At 39.4% G+C, this 12,500-nt stretch overlaps 1 protein-coding gene across 1 annotated transcript in view; it reads right to left on the bottom strand.

Annotated features, from left to right (window-relative positions):
- The window catches only part of LOC125034998 (dynein axonemal intermediate chain 1-like), a 42,417-nt gene that overhangs the window by 3,487 nt on the left and 26,430 nt on the right, over window positions 1-12,500 (bottom strand). The window contains exons 10-11 of the mRNA XM_047627043.1: window positions 10,660-10,888; window positions 10,323-10,556 (exon numbers count right to left, since the gene is read on the bottom strand). Of these exons, the coding sequence (XP_047482999.1) occupies window positions 10,323-10,556; window positions 10,660-10,888 (463 nt within the window). The remainder of the gene's footprint in view (window positions 1-10,322; window positions 10,557-10,659; window positions 10,889-12,500) is intronic.

Genomic DNA, 12,500 nt, shown 5'->3' with positions numbered 1-12,500 from the left:
AATATCTTCCATACCTTCTACCACAGACACTACTCCAACAGAAGTTACAACTTCTGTTCTCCTGGATTAAATGAAGCAACAAGAGGAGCAACGACAGCAGGTGGCAACTCAGCGGAAGCAGGAAGCAGATTTGATGACCCAGACTTTACAAGCTTTATTGTCATACCTGACATCATTATGTCTCCCTTCCCCAGACTTTATCAACGGCTAATGCATCGGCAATGACCCACATCTGCAACGGGCCCTATAGACGTAATACAGTCACCCCTCAAAATCCCAGGCATTCCTTTTCCCACTCCTCTTTCAACAGTTTCGACACTCAGAGTGTATGAAGAATAGAAAACGTCATGGAAAGATTACGACATCATGACAGGACTCAATATGCAACCTCAGCTGTACAACGAGCGTATTTACACCATTGTCTTGATAGTGAGATGAAGGAAACATTTGTACACTCTCTTGGTGTCCTTACAGATTCTACAATGCCCATCAGTGATATCCTTCGTCTTACTGCCAGCCACATGAGATGACAAAGAAACCAAACACTTCTCCGCCAGCAATTTACTCAAGTTCGTCAAGCTCAAGGTCAAACAATTGATGCTTTCTTTATAAATTTGAAGTAGATGGCTGCAGATGCCGATCTCTGTAGACATTGCCTTGATGATCGTCTCTTAGATGGTATCATTGCAGGTATATGGTATCATGATCTAGCAGAACACGTACAAGCCCTCGATACTTCCCCATCTCTTCAACAAATAGCAAACATGTGCCGAAGTCATGAAGCAACATGGAACTCCCTACTAATGCAGAACGTAACAAGCTCACAAAATATAGGGAACATAGACCTCTGTCTCGTCCGAGAATTGATAAAAACATCACAATAGGCCCAAAAAGATGTGGTGACAAATCTTGCCATTCAGAAGAAAAATGTCCAGCCAAGGATATTAAATGTAAGAAATGTCACAAGACTGGCCATTTTGGAGTTATTTTAGCATCAACTTATTGCCCTCCTTGCCCAAAAATCAAGCTCCATTTAGTTCCATGAATGGACAACTCACTGTCACACCTGACACATGAGCTGGATTTGAACACTTCCAACAACGCTGTGCAGCAAATGGATCCATTTATTCAACAACTTCCCAAATACATTACTTTCATGGCTACATGCACGAAACTTGGCTATTATTCCTTATGACTACCTTAGTCCCTGCCACGAGATCTCTTCCATTATTTCACAGAGGGCATCCACAACCTTACCAATTTGAGAGTCCACAATCATAAAGGATTTTGCTCAACTCTTCATGTTCTGATGCGAACTACAAACCTTCAGAATGCCGGACTGCTTCATGAAATGAAAGGACCGCATATGACGATTCATCTGTTATCTAATGCACAACCCTTTCCTCTCTACACTTCCCGTGTTATTCCACTTGCATGACGTGATGATGTAAAGAAGGAAATCAATACCATGGTATCACAGAACATCATTGAGCCAGTAGGAGACGAAACTTGCGAATGGTGTCATCCCCCAAAGCAAAGTTTGGTGTTCGTTTGAAAGTAGACTTCTCAGGACTAAACAAACAAGTACTATGTACAGCATGCCCATCTCCTACTTCTTATGATGCAGTTCGTCAGATAACTCAGGGAGCTTGTTTTTTCTCAACTCTTGATGCAAGAATGGGTTACTGGAAGATTCCTTTGCCTCAAGGTGTGCAACACCTCACCACATTCATCACACCATGGAGACGATATCGCTTCTAGAGAAGCCCATGGATTTGTCTCCACTGGTGATAAATTCTGTCGTCGTGGAGATATCACAATCTCAGGCATTGAGAATTGCTCTAAAGTAATTGATGATGTGTTTGTATGAGATACAGATTATGCCCAGCACCTTCAACAACTTCATACAATCCTGGTTAGATGTAGACATAATGGGATTACAATCAATGCGGACAAGTTCAATTTTGCTGCACCTAAAGTACAAAATTGCGGTTACAGTCTCAGACTGGAATCATGGCAAACAACAAAAGTCAAAGCCATAGCAGAGTAACACACACTGTGTAAACTAACAAACTTTCATTCTTTAGGTCTAGCAAACCAGTTAGGAGACTTCACGCCAGCCCTAACCACCACTACAACGCCCTCTGAGCCCCAGAAACCAGTTCATTTGGACTCCAGCACTCCAAGACTCCTTTGAACTTGTTAAAAAAGCACTGTCTTCTACTCCATCCCTTGCGCACTTTGACCCCAACCACCCCACAGCATTACATACACACGCATCACGTCTGTATGGTATTGGATATGCTCTCCTTCAGAAACAAGGATAAAAATGGCATCTCCTCCAGTGCTGATCACATTTTCTTAATGATGCTGGAAGTAGCTATGCCACTGTGGATTTTGAACTAGTTGCTGCAGTATGGGGTATGCACAAATGTAGGCTTGTCCTTGATCACAAATCACTGATGCCAATCTTGTATACATACACCCTTGATACAGTTCAAAATCCAAGACTCCAACGTCTAAAGGAGAAAATTGCTGCTTATTCATTCACAGCAGTTTGGAAGAAGAGTAGAAACATTCTATCCCAGATGCACTCTCCCATTTTCCTGTGGAGAAGCCATACAAACAGGATTATAGTTTTGACCAGGAAGCAGCACATTGTCAGGGGTATTGTAACAGCAATTTCTCCAGAAATTCTTATCTACAGATGAGTATTGGATGTCATATTGTCGTACTAACAGGCATGTGTTATAATGTCGTGTCATATCAGTTACGTCAGCTGATCTGTTTAGCCATGCTGGCAGGTCCTACCTTTTGTATGCTGACCACTATACTGGCCAGCATGAAGTGCTACACAAAAGACACATCCAGTGATGTTACAATGCGTGCATTCAGAAAAAAATTCTGTTTACTTGGTATACCGATGCATCTTCGTACAGATGGTGGACCCCAATTTTCATCTTTAGCTTTCTGTACTTCTTAAAGAAATGGGGAGTAATTCAATGGAGTCTTTACATCATACTACCCTCAGTCCAACGGTCATGCTAAGCCATGTGTCAAACAAACAGCTGAAACACCTCTTCATCAAGACTTTCCCAACAAATTTGGTAATGACAAATTTACACAAGGTCTAACAGAACTGCGAAACACTCCACGAAAAGATGGACGTTCTCCTGCAGTTATTGGGCACCCACTACACTCTCTTCTGCCTACTCATAGGAGTGCATTCGCCCAGAAGAGCGCCCATGCTAAACCCCTCCTATTGCTCGAGACCTGTAATGCAGTTCGCGTTCATAACCATGTCAACATGAAATGGGACACAACAGGATATATTGTCCATAGAGGCCACAGCAGAGATAACCTCCTCAGAACAACAGGTGGTAAAACTGTAGAGAAACCGCCGATTTCTGCGACCTATCCCATAGCATCTATCAGTGAGTGCCCCAGCTACAAGCTCTGTAAAATGCGGTTGCTTCGCTGATGTTATGTAATGATAATCCCCCCCCCCCAGTTTTTGTTACTACAGACAAAGCAATGTTTAGTTTTTAAAGCTAGAATGTTTAGTTACCTTTTTAAACTCAAAAAAGGGGAGTTGTATGTATATCAGAAAATTAGTCATATTAGAATATGCCATTTGTCATGCTGTGCCTAATGTTTCATAGTTGAATGTCTTTATGCTCATCATCCCTCTGAAGAGAGAAGCCTCTCTTTACATCATGTGTGGAAGATCGCGGCAGATGCTCTGTGCACTATATCCAAGATTAGTGGAGCGTAGTGGAGTCTTTTGGGTTTAATGATAAAAGGAGTTATCTACTGTGTCCATTTCATAGAACTGGGATATAGTATCGTGTGAGTGGTGTTAATATCTCCAGCAAAGAAGACTGGGAGGTTTGTATTGTTAAATAGTCTGTCAAAATCAGCTAGAGGCAAATATGAATTTAGTTTGACATAGGCAGTGCAAAGGATAATGAGGCTCTGTGGGGTGGATAGACTAATTGCCATGAAGCCAGGGTAGGTGAATGGGAGGGAGAGGTGGTGTTTTTTATGAGGATACAGGACCCCATTTCTAATCCATCTCCAGTTTGCTTAGATGTGTAGCCATAGTGCCAAATTCTATAGCCGTTTGTGATGGAAATATAAAGCATTCTAGGAAGCCAAAAATTATGTTAGAGATTGAATAAAATTACCTTACATCGGCTTAAAAAATCGTTAGCATGCCATTTAAGGTAGATCCATTTTACCTGGGTTAATGTTGTATGGTATTACCTGATCCCTGTAGTGATTCCGGGATAGAGCCATGACCACCAGTTCCTTAAGATCAGAGAGTCCTGTGAATAGGACACAAGGTGGAAGGTCAGCAGACCAAATTCCCAATACTTCATAGCTGCCTCATCAGCCCCCTGGAGGGAAACAGGGCAACTGTGGAAGCGGGAAGCTCTGACATCGATCTCGGTGCCGCTGCTTCCGTCGTCGAGAAGGATGTCATCTAAACATATGTTGACAGATCAAGAGATCCTTCTACTGACTTCCTGATCTGATAGCCCAGAGTCAGGAACTACACTACCAAGGTACCTGAAGCTCTCTGTGACCTCAATGTCCTCACCACAAACACATACTGACTGAACAGGTTCTCCTAGCAGGTCCTAAAATTCCTGGATCTTGGTCTTGGTCCAGGAGACCTCTAGACCCAGGGGCTTTGCTTCATTACTAAATGCATCATTATTTGGTTTTCCAGACACTCAGAATAGCAACAGGGTGGATCCTTGTCCAGCAAAAGAATCAAGTTAATTGTTTGTGGGTCAAGCTTGTACAACTGCTCAAAATACTCAGCACAATGCTTCCACACCCCAACAGGATCTTAGACAATATATGTTACAGACTGGACTGTAGTCGCCTGCGACGAGGGCTTTAAGTTCAACTTTCTCAGGGCTTGGTAAGCAGGACGACAGTCATTTTCTAAGGAATAACCTTCGACCTCCTCTGCAAGATTCCTGATAAAATGTTCCCTGTCCCTTCACAGCAGTGACCTAGTCCTGTGCAGCAGGGAACAACGCATGTAGCTGTGGCTTTCAGTGTTTCCTGCGATCACTGACCATAGTATCCACATCACTATACCAAGTCCAACAATGCGGGTCAGAGTGCTGGTACCAAGAACCAGAAATCTTAAATTTCCAGAACTTTGCAAAGTGCCGGAAAAGGAAGCTATTCTCTCTGCAAGCATCAGCTCCTGAGCCATGAGGACTGACAAACATCTCATAACCAGCTCAGTCACAGTCAGCTACCACATTGAAGTTCCCAGAACAATACAAATATCTTGCCGAAGATGCATGTTTGGAGAAAAACATCTCTTTTATGTCAAGTTTACAAACATCAGGAGTATACACATCAATAATATACAGGAAGCCAAATGTAAGCTAATCAACCGAAGTGACCTCTACTACCAATGGCTAAAAATGGCTACTTCCTGGAGATGGTGACCATCACTGTGGCCCAACAAGTAATAGTGTAGCTGCTGATTGTGTCGGTACCAGGTTTTCTCATCTCCGAGAGAGCAGACACCTCAACCCTCAGCCACTTCAGTTCCCGACAGTGGTGGCAACCGATCATAAAGAGCGGACTTTCTAATTCCACCACCCTAACAGCCTGCCTGACATTTAGCCTTGGGCAGCCACCCACACCGACGTTGTCCCATATAGCGAGGGCTGGCTGGCTGCAGATCCCATAATCCACCTGTGGGTGTCCTGTAGGCTTTGCCCCCACATTGGCGCAGATAGGATGGTAACCTAAGTTCCCAGATTGAATCCCAGCAGTCGCCAACCCAGTGGGACCCACAGCCTGCCTTACTTGCTGGGTGGGACGTTTGCCCACCCTCCATCACCCCACCATCTTCTATGTGCTTCACTGCTAGTTGGGTTCTCTTGGGAAGGCGGACTGGAAGGCCCGCCTCCCCACAACCATCCATCAATCCCTGGGGGCAAGGGAGCACGAGTTAGTGCCAAGCCAGGGCGTATCCACACGCCGGGCACCATAACTCAGCCTAGGACCGCAAGGTAACTAGTTTCTATGGGTGGCCATGAGAGACTTAGGCACAGCTGCTCCCTTTTCGCACAATGCTAGCCAGTGGTAGTAGCTGAAAGCAAGAAGACATGCATAGCACTTATCATTATCTACGTGTGTGTGTGTGTGTGTGTGTGTGTGTGTGTGTGTGTGTGTGTGATATACATACACATTTATACAATTATATATTTATTTATATATAATATAAATATACGTATATATACAATACATATATACGTATATATACAATACATATGTATGTATGTATATATGTATATATATATATGTATATATATATATGTATATATATATATAATATACATACTCATATATATACGATATATATATTTATATATTTATATATATATATATATATATATCTTCATATGTATCAAATATATACATATATATATATGTGTATGTGTGTGTGTGTGTTTATTTGTGTGTGTGTGTATGCATATGTGTGTGTGTGTGTGTGTGTGTGTGTGTGTGTGTGTGTATGTATGTGTGTGAATATGTATGTAAGCATATGTATACACACACACACACTATATATTTATTTATTTATATATTTGTGTATGTATATATATATATATATATATATATATGAAGATGCATGTATACATGTATGAATATATATATATATATATTTATATATATGCATATATATGAATCTAAGTATATGTATGTATGTGTGCATATGTACAATTAGGGTGTTTCAATAATTGTCGATTTTCTAAAATTTGCTCGAATCCCGGGGGCAAGTTAAGAAATAGGCGCCTATGAATTTTCTGAGTTTGGAAATGTATTTTTTATTAAAATCAAAGAATATCTCGCATTCTCTGTTTTCAATAGAAAGTTTTGATAAAATTATGATTTAGACACCGCTTCGAGCACCAAATAACACCTCGTTTTCGGTTGTCGGTATAAATATTTTATTTTTAAAATACCTCAATATTATACTTTTCTTTAATATTTTTGCATCAAAATTATATCTATTATAAATTAATATTATATAAAGTTCTGTAATTGCCATATGACTAATTTTTCAATTAGTAGGCTTGACTTTACTTTGTGTTCACTCCCACCGAATCGGGCTTTGGTCGCCGAGAGCATGCTTAGGCTCTCTAGTAATGATTTTATTTGGAACATTATGTATTGCATACAATATAATTTTCATTCTACTCCTTTGTTTACATTGGCATATCTCCGACTACGCCGTTCTCTAGTTTCTGTTACAACAACAATTCTGCTTATGTCTTCAAATTTTTTCATGTCTCCAATCAGTCTTTCACAGTTTTGATTATGGCCAGTTATTAATGAACTTTTGGGTTTACACATATCGATTTCATGCATATCATAGGCCAAGTATGCAAACTTATTTTTGAATAGGGCTGGTGTGTATGGCCATTTTTCACGAATTCCTCTTTTCAAGATCTTTGCAACTTCATCGACGTAATCATGATCAACAGCAAAGGGAAGAAGTGTAACATCTGCATTATACAGATGTCTGTTGATGGACGAGAAGTAGCTGCTACGAAAGACAAGTTCACAGCCAATCCTGGCATACCTCCTTGAAGTTTCAATAGCAGTTCTGAAAAGAGTCATTTCATTGCTGTTCACAGCAGAACGCCAGCATATGAAATGAACTTTTGCAAAATCAAAAATACTTCTGATTGTTCTTGGATTTTTTTTCAGTGCTTTCAGACACTTTATGGTGTTGTTCTTTATTCCAATCTTGGATTTATTAAGCAAATCATCATCACAAACTCCTTCCAGCTTGGTCAATATGGTGTCAATGGTCAGGCAGATGTGTAGGAGGGAACAAAACAATCCCAGCCACCTGACACTAACTGGCAAAAGACATGTCTGCAATATCTTCACTGTTGCATATAAATGGGACTTCTGCATTGTTGGTCTGCTTCCATTTCAGTCTATTAAATTCCCGTCTTTGCGCCTGATAATCAACACTTCCGAGTGATCCATTGCTTCCTTGTACTTTTGCATCATACCAATCTATATCTTCCTTGAGGATTTCTCGGGGTTGTTTCTTTGCCTTGAATGACACAATCACAGTTTTCGAGAATTTTGTCTTCAGTGTTACATTTCTGATGGAGTCGTAGTACTCTTTCTTTATTTTCTTTATTTTTTCTTTCATATACCAAGGTGATATTGTCTTAATGCCGAATTTGCTATACAGCAGAGCAATTTCCGCCTGCAACTTGGATAAAATCTGAGATTCCGTAATAGTCAAATTATTGCATGGCAAGCTATCTTTTGAGCATCCTTTTAGTGTCTGGTTACCATGTCTTTCTAAGTCACAGTATCGAGCAAGAATGTCACTCTTCGTCAGTGGTCTAGGTGGCAAAACATCAATGGTACCGAACTCTTTCAGTATACGTGTATCGGCACTGCGCAAACCACCACGTCGAAGTGCCATATTGCCACTGACGAGATCGTCACCACAATATAGGCGAGCGAGTAATGTGCATTATTAAGGTAGCACAAGTTTATATGGAAATGCATAGTGACTGGGAATCTTTACGGAAGTCCCCAGGAATCATTCGGAATGACCTAAGTTACCCTATGTTTGATTCTGCCATAATGTCGGATGAACCGAAATGCCCTTCCGTGGGTCATGCGGGTAACAGCCAGGCCGGCTGAGGCCGCCGCACCTCATCCCAGCGCCGGAAATGGTATTATACTTTAATCAAAAATTGCGAATAGTAGATATTTTATTATTTGTCTAATATTTTGCATGTCGTCGTTTAAGCATAGTAGGCGCCTGTTTAGCAACTTGCTGAATGATTCTGAAAAAGTCGGATTTATTGAAACACCCTAATGTACATATATGTGTGTGTGTGTGTATATATATATATATATATATATATATATATATATATATATATATAATATACATACAAATATATATACATATATATTTTTATTTATATACAATATAAATATACATATGTATACAATACATATATGTAAAGATATGTGTGTATACATGAATATATATATATATATATATATATATATATATATATATATATATATATATATATACATATAAATGTATGTATGTGTGTGTGTGTGTATATATATATATGTATACATGTGTATACAATTTATATACACATTCATTCATACATATACATTATATGTATAAATACAATTATAAACATTATATAAACACATATATGTATATATACAATATATATACAATATATATATATATATATATATATATTATTTGATTTTGGAAGTAGGAATAGTTAGACCTTTCTGGTTTGGAAAACGTTGTAAATTCTCCTGTTATTGTTGTGGTAGTAATCCTTATTTTGCTCATAAAGTAATAGAGTTATGTAAATGGGAAGTAAGTAGGATAGGGTTAATATATAAAGCTATACAGTAATTTGTCCCTTTTTTCTCTTTATACTAAAAAAAAATCATATCTAGATTTTTTAAAATCCTAAGGCTGATATCGGCCCTCAGGCTCTCTATGCATTCCGATAAAAGGAGTAACCCATAGATTTTTTTTTATTTTTTTTTTTTGTATATTCATCCCTGTAAAATCAATTATATTCCGAGAATATGAAGAAACTTGTCTTGCAAGAAGAAAGTTTGATGATTCATGATAAAATATAGATAATTACACTTGAGCCCTCAAATTGAAAGAACAATATGCTCTCTTTTGCGCCACTTAATGACGCTGTCAAAATCTGCCCCGTATGTATAGGAAATGAAATATATAAATTATGGAAAAAAAAATAACTACAAAAAAGGGTGCCATTCATATGACGAAATCCGTGAAAAGAACATATGCTATTAATATAGTTTATACCAAAGACACCTAACCATAGAATACGCCAATCAAAAATGTTAAATAAACTATTCAAGCATCTCTATTCTATAAACCACTTATACGTATTTGTTAAAGGTATAAATTAAAATGTAAAATCAACTTATTTTGTGTGGCAATTGTGTCCTACTGTTTTAAAATATTTGTTATAAAATATTTTTCATTTTAGTATCATCACCATCATCGATAATTCATTACGCATATATATACACATATATACAGTATATGCATGTGTGTGAACTGTATGTTTTGTCTGTAGCCAAACTTATCTCTATACTTAATTTTTTTTTTTTTTTCTTATAATTCTGTGATAACAGACTTCTCAAAAGACCATGTATTGCCTAGTATTTTATACTAGTACTCAATACATTTAACTTCTGGGTATTACCACCACACTTACTTGTCACCACCCACTAGTATAATGGGATGAAAAGGATTAAACGCCACGCATGCTGCTGCTACGCGCCGTCGGTGGACGAGGGTTTGAACACAGAGTGGTTTACATTTACGTAGGAACAGATCATACACATGTACACGGCCTTCGTCCGTGATCGCCACAAATACACTGCTGCTGTATGGCGACCATGTGACACCAGCTACTGCACCTCCCAAGTCCAGAGTGATGAGGGGTGATCTGCCATTAAAGAAACTATGGTTAGTTGACCATTAGCATGTTATTAATTAGATACAAAATCACAAGAATTTAACCATTACAGTGAACATAAACTCTGGCTCACAAATGGTGTTGATGCCACACTTTCACTGTCCAGTCCACAGAGCAGGTTATAAATACGCTGTAGTGATGTTCATTCCATGCAATCTCTCTAACAGCAGCAGTATGGGCAGGATAACGTATGAGGGCATGCGTTGTTGAGGAAGTTGAACACTGAAATACGACGCCCGTGTCAACTCCAACGAGCAATACACCTTCATCGTCAGGACGAAAAGCAATACACGTTCCTGTACCTGGAAAACACAGGATGTATATTATTTAGTTATTCTCATATATAATCATTCAGCAACTTGAATACGCAAGAATACTCCTTGATCATTAACTTGTACATATAGTAATGACACAACATTAGTTTTCCATTCAAGGGGCCTATTTCTAACCTTGCTTCAAATACCACACTTGTAGTGCTGAATGATTACATCATGCATGGTAACCTTTCAAATGTTTTACTAATTGTCTAGGAAACCTAAGGGACCTTACAATTAAAAAATGGATGCATTATTGTAATTGGAAATCGTCTTATAAAAGTGAAATTTAGTGATGGTATCTATAAAAGATCGAAGGCTGTCCTTAGCGATTTCGTGTACTAGTATATACAAATTTATACACCAATATCTGTGTGTATATATAGAGAGACAGACAGTTATAGGTATAAAATGATACACCGCTACACCATAGAATCGGCTATATATATATATATATATATATATATATATATATATATAAATATATATATATATATATATCATTGGGGACCTAACGCCGGTGGGTACGCATAGCTGTATCCACCCTCCATTTCCACTTACGAGGGTTCCTCATGGCAAACTGCCAGGCAGAGTCCCGGCCTATCTCTAGCTTGTCACGACTGGTCTGATCAATCTGCCCAAGCCACGATTTCCTAGGTCATCCCACAGGCTTCCTCCACCTAGGGTTGTCTCAAACAGAGACAACCTGGTGGATCATCCTGTGGAAAACGAGCCAGATGGCCATATAGCCTGAGTTGGCGATTGCAGATTGTGCAGGTAACAGGTCCTGTACTAGTCTCACAGTGCAACCATAGGTTGGACACAAAGGCATCAAGACAAGATTCCAAATCACAAGATAGCGTCCAGGTTTCACTACCGTATAGTAAGACTGGCAGTATCAGGGCCTTGAAGACTCGTAGCTTGGTCCTTCTGCACAGGTACCGACATCTCCAAATACTCTTGTCAAGAGATTTAATGACCTCTGCTGACAGGCAAATCCATCTACTGACTTTCTGATCTGAGAGCCCAGAGTCATGAGCTGCACTACTGAGGTATATAAAGCTCTCTGTGACCTCAGTGTTCTCACTGCAAGCACATACTCCTGAATCTTGGTCTTGGTCCAGGAGACCTCTAGCCCCACGGGATTCATTTCATTGCTTCAACACATCAAGAGCCGCCACTAGGGTTTCCAGAGACTCAAAAAGAAAAGCAAAATCATCAACAAAGTCTAGTTCTGTAACCTTGATACTGCCCAGAGCTACTCCACAGTGACTTTGGACAGTAACTCTACCCAGTATCCAGTCCATGCAAGCATTGAAAAGTGTTGGTGCAAGAAAACAGCCTTGCCTCATTCCTGAACTAACAGGAACAAAGCTAGACAGGCCACAACCACACTTTACAGCACTTTCAATACTAGTATAGCTTGTTATTAATCCAATAATCCTTGTTGGATGCATTGTATCAAACACCTTCTTCAGGGTAAATGTAGGCTGCAAGCAGACCATTCCCAAACTCACGTCGGCATTCTACAATGACCCGAAGTGCCAGGATATGGTCTATTGTGGACTTACCAGGAGTGAATCCAGATTGCTCAGGCCTC

Source organism: Penaeus chinensis, chromosome 19, assembly GCF_019202785.1.
Source record: "Penaeus chinensis breed Huanghai No. 1 chromosome 19, ASM1920278v2, whole genome shotgun sequence".
Classification (NCBI taxonomy): domain Eukaryota; kingdom Metazoa; phylum Arthropoda; class Malacostraca; order Decapoda; family Penaeidae; genus Penaeus; species Penaeus chinensis.
This window is presented reverse-complemented; position numbering and strand designations above follow the sequence as displayed.